General features: G+C 45.1%; 1 protein-coding gene across 4 annotated transcripts in view; it reads left to right on the top strand.

Moving 5' to 3' along the window:
• Positions 1–6,561: 6,561 nt before the first annotated feature.
• Positions 6,562–7,500, top strand: part of klf6b (Kruppel-like factor 6b) — a 7,374-nt gene continuing 6,435 nt past the window's right edge. For all 4 annotated transcript variants that reach the window (XR_006025331.1, XR_006025330.1, XR_006025332.1 and 1 more), the window contains exon 1: positions 6,562–6,912. Coding sequence is in view for 1 of the 4 variants with exons in the window: in XM_042071605.1 (XP_041927539.1) it covers positions 6,811–6,912 (102 nt within the window). In the remaining 3 variants the exon portion in view is untranslated. The remainder of the gene's footprint in view (positions 6,913–7,500) is intronic.

Genomic DNA, 7,500 nt, shown 5'->3' with positions numbered 1-7,500 from the left:
TCCACTAGAGGGCAAGAGGGAAGTTGACCAGTCCCTGTGAGTGGAGGGAAGTTTAGCAGTCCCAGTGTGTGTGTGTGTGATGTGACTGTCCACTAGAGAGCACTGTTGTATAGGGAGAGCAGTTGGGTTCAAAATCCTGGATTTATCCTGGAATAGTTTTCACCCAAAACCACGCCTAAAATATATAGTTAAAATTTCATACAGCCTGGGAATATGACATGAATTTTAAATAAGATTTGTATGAAAAGAATAATCGCCTTTTACATGTGCGTCCTCTTCGCTCACTCCCATGGCCCATTGAAGCCCTCACCCTGATTGGTCAGTCCCATGGCCCATAGAAACCCTCACCCTGATTGGTCAGTCCCATGACCCATTGAAGCCCTCACCCTGATTGGTCAGTCCCATGGCCCATTGAAGCTCCCGGTGACGGTGTGAAGTCACAACCCCTATACTAAACGTAAACTCATTCTGAACGTAAACTCATTCTAAAGGTGTTTTGAGGCTTTATACATTATTGCAATCTTATTACACGGCTCTTCAGAGTGCTGCAGAACGTTCCATTCACATGAATGGGCCTTCCCAACGTTCGGGCCTATGTTAAGTAAGGGATAATGTATAGAACGCCGGTCATTATGGAAAATAAGTCCCGACAGGGCGAACCGGACCCCGACGCGCCAGCGGAGGGGTCTTGTTTCGCCCTGAAGGGACTTATTTTCCCATAATGACCGGCGTTCTATACATTATCCCGCTTATTATACGGCTACTTGCCAAAACGAAAAAATAAACTCCATGATATGTCTCTTTACACTTATTTGTTACCGTTTCGTCGTGGCCTTTGCTGAGAAACAAATAGTTCGCAACACACGCTGAACTTGAATCAAACATTCTTTAGAACACAGCTGATCAACCGTCTGCTTTCACTTTTGAATGAAGTTCCAAGCGCAAACTCCGTTGCCATTGACAGCGGTCATTCTTGTTTTCAGAGGTCCTTTCCCAAGAAATAATGACCACTAGAACTTTCGGAAATCCCATTCAAGTCAATGGAGCATTCTACTTGCATTGTGAAGAGCCGTGTAATAAATCACCGGCAAAGCATTTAATCACCGCTGTCAATGTGAAAGCAGACGGTTGATCAGCTGTGTCCTAAAGAATGTTTGATTTAAGTTCAGCAGCGTGTGTTGCGAACTATTTGTTTCTCAGCCAATGCCACGATGAACGGTAACAAATAGGCTAGGTTATGTAGGCTAAAGTCATATCGTGGGGAGTTTATTATTTCGTTTTGGCAAGTAGCCGTATAATAAGCGGGATAATGTATAGAACTCCGGTCAGTACTGTGAAAATAAGTCCCTTCAGGGCGGAACAAGACCCCTCCGCTGCGCGTCGGGGTCCGGTTCGCCCTGTCGGGACTAATTTTCACAGTAGCCTAATGACCGGCGTTCTATACATTATCCCTTAGCCTACCTTGTGTGCAAATAATTAGAGGGAGGCTCTTACCTATTTGCTTAGTTGTGTGTGTGTGTGTGTGTGTTTGTTGGTGTACAGTATGTGTGTGTTGGTGTGTTAACAGGATGGACTTCCTCTGGTGACTTCCTCATTTTGCTTTAGGATATCCCCTGTGTGTGTGTGTGACTGAGTATCTTACTGACTAATAACCTTAAATCTGTGCTGTGATTAATCCAGTATGATGTCACTCAGCAGCAGTGATTACACATCAAAAGGGCACACACACACACTCTCACTTACACACACACACTGTCATCTTTCGCAAGCATGTGTATCTCTCACCCTCTCTCTTTCAGAACTCTGTCTCCAGCTCTCTCTCCTTTCTTCTCTTTTTCTATTATCTCTCCTTTTTATTTCTCTCTCCTTCTCTGCCCCCCCCCCCTCCATCTCTCTCTCTCCTCTGCCCCCCCCCCCCCGCTCTCTCTCTCTTTCTGTGAGGTGATGTATGATGTCATCTCTTACATACGGAATCAGCCTTTGGGAATAAGGGATGGTTGCATCGCTATAGTAACTATCACCAGCGGTCAGCATCAGCACCACCAACACCAACATAGTAACATAGTGAAGATCTTCCTTTCAAACAGGAGCATTCCTCCTGCTGTGTGTGTGTGTGTGTGTCTTTACAGTTATCTGTGTTAAATGTGTGTGTGTGTGTGCGTCTATACAGTTATCTGTGTTTGTGCGTGTGTGTGTGTGTGTATCTTTCCAGTCCTCTGTTTAATGTGTGTGTGTGTGTTGTCGTCATCTCTTTCTCTAAGGTTCCTCTAACCACTTCACCATCAGTCCTCAGATATACTCTCACAAAATCAAAACAAGCACTATCACACACAACCCAATGGTGTGCTAGCAGCAGCCACACGACCATACACATACTGTACACCTTTGTGTGCGTGTGTGTGTGTGTGTGTGTGTGTGTGTATGATGTTGCCAAACTAAGTCTTCTTGTGTGTCAGAGAGAGAGAGAGTGGCATAGAGATACAGACACACACACACACACACACCCTTGTGTGTTCCATGTCTCTCCCCAGTGACAGGTAAGGGGAGAGAGGGCAGTGACAGACACACTGTAACGTCCTGGCTCACAAGGACGAGACATAAGACACACTGTAACGTCCTGGCTCACAAGGACGAGACATAAGACACACTGTAACGTCCTGGCTCACAAGGACGAGACATAAGACACACTGTAACGTCCTGGCTCACAAGGACGAGACATAAGCAAAGTCAAGTCAAGTCAGTTTTATTTTTAAAGCGCATTTAACATGCACAGAATGCAACCCAAAGCGCTCCACAAACAAAACACATAACAACAAGACAAAAGATGCCGGATGGAGTGGCGTAGTCGCCAGCGTGCCCATGACACCAAGACATACAAGACAGACAACAAACAAATAAAAAAAGTTGAAAAAGAAAATATTTAAAAAGGGGGAAAAGGTGATGTGAAATTAGTCCAATTTCCAAACCGGCTGAAAATGTCCAAGGCCAATGATGACCCGCGTGATAAACTGTGCACAGCTGTGTCTACACAACCGATGCAACGCCAACAAAGTTCTTTACCACTGACCAACCCGGTGAATTCACTGAAAGGCACACGCCACAGCGGATAAGTTACAATACGTTTATTACAAGCGTTTAACACAACCCAAAACAACACTGTGGATAAGTTACAATACATTTTTTACGAGCGTTTAACACAACACAAAACAACACTCTGGATAAGTTACAATACGTTTATTACGAGCGTTTAACATAACAGACAAAACAACACCGCGGATAAGTTACAATATGTTTATTACGAGCGTTTAACACAAAAGACAAAACAACACCGCGAATAAGTTAACAATAAGTTTATTAAGAGTGTTTAACTTAACAGACAAAACAACACCACAAATAAGTTAACAATGCGTTTATTAAGAGTGTTTAACTTAACGTTAATTTAACACATGCAGAGGCCAATGTATGGATGCATTGAGCTAATGTAGTGTTAACTTAACACATATAGAGGCCAATGTATGGATGCATTGATGTAGTGGGGCTACATAAAGAAAGAAAATAAATAAGAAAACCCAACAACCATATGTCCCACTCTTCTACCCATAATGCATCAGAGTACCTTTTAAAGACCCTGGACACCAGGGGCCTCATGTACAAAGACTTGTGTGGATTTCATACTAAAACATTGCGTACGCGCAAACCTGAAAAGTAGCGTACGCACAAAAAAATCCTGATGTATGAAACTGTGCGTACGCAGCATTCCACGCAGCTTTTCTTTGTACATCCCAATTAACGTGAAACTAAGCGCACATGCACGAGCAGTACACTCCACCCTCTCTCCTCCCTCAATCACACTCATTTTAATATGCTCACTAGAAGGACATTCGAGAGCGCAGACCTCTGCGAAGACAAAATGGCCTATCCCGCAATATTAATAACAATGAAAACTCATCTGTGAATACATTCATACTCAAACCTGTTGCAATTTGCAAAGTTTAATAATTGAAATCATCAAATGAATAAAAAAGTTTATTTCCAGCGAATGCGAGGTAGAAGTGCTTATCTGACGAAATGGCAAGAATCTTATGTCTTTATCATCTGTAATTAATTAATAACAAAACAAAAACAGTAGTGGCAGAGTGTGGCAGTGGCTAGGCTGAGACCGTGGCAGAATTATTGGTCAGTCTGCAAGTAGGTGACAGGGTTCGCATAACTGGGTTGAATGCATTTGGACCATGACAACATAACTGCATTTATTAAAAAATCATTAAATAAATCGTGTCCAAGTACCACGCATCGTGCACCCGAATGGAATGAACTCAGTTGATCCAGGCCACCTTGCCACAACATTACGATTTCTGGATCATATCCCTATATTTGCACACAAGTGTGACAATAATGCAAATGCTTACTCAAGGAAAGTCAAAGTAGCCATGCAGTCAATCAGGGAAATATCTTATATTCGCACTTATTAGTCAGCCTTTCTATTCACATGCATGATCCTGTCCCATATGTATTTCTTTTAAAATGAAGAACTATCGGAGATATGAAGGGAAAACACTCGGCAAATGTTAAGGCATGGGCAAATGCGTGAAGCCAACCCCATTTATCACAGGTTTTGTGGAAAGCTCTTCAGAATCTGAAATGTTTGATAAGTCATCAACAATCGCGTAACCAAATATCGGGGCTGTGTAGGCTATGTTTCACATTCCCTTTTAATTCTTATCCTCTAATAAGTCTACAGTTGTCATCATAGATAGGTTGTTGCATAACTTAGTAGAATTTGCGCATGTTGCATGTCCAAATTTAGAAACATAGGCCTATTTTCGAAGTGTTATCATTTTTAATAACCCACGTTTCACAATATACTGTGCAAATAAAGGCCTAGACTCGCGATTATATAATGTTGTTGCGCTGCATTGCCTCTAAGTGTCGCCAACTGACGATACACATTAGAAATTTGCATACGCCAGACATGAAGTTTGCGTGGAGGACCGCACATTCTCACGTTCAAGTCAGTCTTCGTACATCCGGACGTGAGCGTGAAAAATGGCGTACGCAGTTTTTTTTGTGCGTACGCAAGCTTTGTACATGAGGCCCCAGGTGTGCTGATCCATTAAACACTTAGATGAGCAGGCCAAGCTGAGGAGGACGCCACACACTCCCACCATGGACCCCTGCAGAGACCAGACCCCTGCACAGTCCAGCACAGCACAGTCCAGACCCACACCTCAGTCCAGACCCCTGCAGAGACCAGACCCACACCTCAGTCCAGACCCCTGCAGAGACCAGACCCCGGCCTCATCCTCCTGCACACACAGGTCCACAGGAAGCAAAAGAGCAACTTTAATGCACAGACAAAGACGAGACCGAATAGAACCATACAAAAAAAACATCACCAAACATTAATGCACAACGAGGAAGAAGACGGAACAGGACAAGAGACAGAACACCCATCACCCAACACGACAGTGCATCACCCATTACCGACAGAACAGGACAGAACAGTGCATCACCCATTACCGACAGAACAGAACAGGACAGGAAAGTGCATCACCCATTACCGACAGGACAGGACAGGAAAGTGCATCACACATTACCGACAGGACAGTGCATCAGCCATCAAGACCCCTTGATGTACTTGATGACAATTGACAGACAGACAGCTGTACAGACATACAGACACAGACAGACAGCGACAGACACACACACAGACAGCTACAGACACACAGACAGCTACACACACACAGACAGCTGCAGACACACAGACAGCTGCAGACACACAGACAGACAGCTGTACCAGACAGAAAGACAAATAGCTGTACAGACACACTGAGTCTCACAGCTGACAGCAGATGGACTGAAGACAAAATACCAGGTAGCTGCCTCACAGTTGGTCACAAAAACAAGGTGCACTATAAGGACCAAGCTTAGTAAACACACGCGCGCGCACGCACACACACACACACACAAGGTACACTATAAGGACCAAGCTAACTTCACACACAAACACACATACACACAAACACAAGGTACACCATAAGGACCAAGCTTGCGACTCTGTCTCTTTCTCTCTCTCTCAACACACACACACAAGGTACGATAAGGGGGGGGGGGTGAAAATGTTTGTGAAATGCTGTGTTGGCCACACGCGCACTTAGAGATCACACCTCTCGCGCACTTAGAGATCACACCTTTCATTCGCTGCTAGTGTGGCCAGCAATGGGAGCACGCGAAGAACGGCCACTGACCGCGAGCTTCCCAAACCTACTGAGCTTTAACGCTACTGGTTGCGCCTCGAGCCTCCGCTCCACAGCCACAGCGTTCTTTCGACTTCCGCAAACGAGGGCGGGTCGCCTGTTTATAAAGGGCTCTAAAAATAGACCACATGTCAGCCAATAACAACAGCCAAGCTGATATAGAAATCGACCAACCAGAGCAGGGTAGACAACTCCCGTCAAAAAATTATTTGAGTCAAGCTTCGGGATTGGCTAATACGTAGCCGTCGGTTTACCACGTGGGGGGAGGCTGGAACGTCTGACTAAGAAGTGGGAAGCTGAGCGCGCACGCCACACGCACCGTGCTCTGTTTGGCAAATACAGACTCCGTCCGCGGACTGGCGCGACTAGTGCGTGCGCACGAACATTCTAAAAGAACGTGAACTTGAGACGGAGAACACACCAACCACGAGTGCATATGAAGATCTGCAACGGAGTTCGGAGTGTAACTATATTACGGAGTAATTCATTGATTATTTAATTAATTAATTAAAAGTGCTGAGAAAAGTGCTTCGGCTGCGCGCGGGACGCTGACATGGACGTGATCCCGATGTGCAGCATCTTTAACGAGCTCCAGACAGTACATGACACTGGATATTTCTCCGCACTCCCATCCTTAGAGGACAACTGGCAGCAGGTATTCTATGGTTGACTCGTATTCTTCATGGAGCAGCGATGCTCAATTGCGTTTAAACTTCACCAATTCCCTTCCTTTTCTGTTACATGCGTTTAGAAGTCGCTTCAAATATACCACTTTGAAGGGGAGAACGCGTTGTCATCTTAGGGCAGGCTACTCTTTCTGACGATGACGCGCTCTCCGCTCGGGCGCACGGGGGTATTTAAATTGAACGGACTCCGAGGCAAGTGCGTGTATGTAGCCTAAAGTTTAGTTTGGCTCGGGAGCGCTTCCACTGCGCCTTGACGCTGTCCCACGGAATCCGCGTGGAGGACGAGGCTGCTCATAACCGCCCGGCTGTCATGTTTAGTAGTCTGGGAATGCCCATGTGAACCTTTGCAAATTTGGGATTTGCTCTGCAGGTCCGTCTGGCTAAGAGGCCATTGAAGCCCATTTCCAGTGTCCCTAAAACAATCGCTAGTACGACATAGACGTGTAGGCTATATCCCCGGAATTGAGTAAACAACTGTATTTAAAACCCTCCTTTACGAGATTGATACACTTCTGAAACGATTTGGTAAGAGTTTAATGCACCGAAGTTAAATACGA

The sequence above is a fragment of the Alosa sapidissima genome, chromosome 19, assembly GCF_018492685.1.
Source record: "Alosa sapidissima isolate fAloSap1 chromosome 19, fAloSap1.pri, whole genome shotgun sequence".
In the NCBI taxonomy this organism is placed as follows: Eukaryota; Metazoa; Chordata; class Actinopteri; order Clupeiformes; family Clupeidae; genus Alosa; species Alosa sapidissima.
This window is presented reverse-complemented; position numbering and strand designations above follow the sequence as displayed.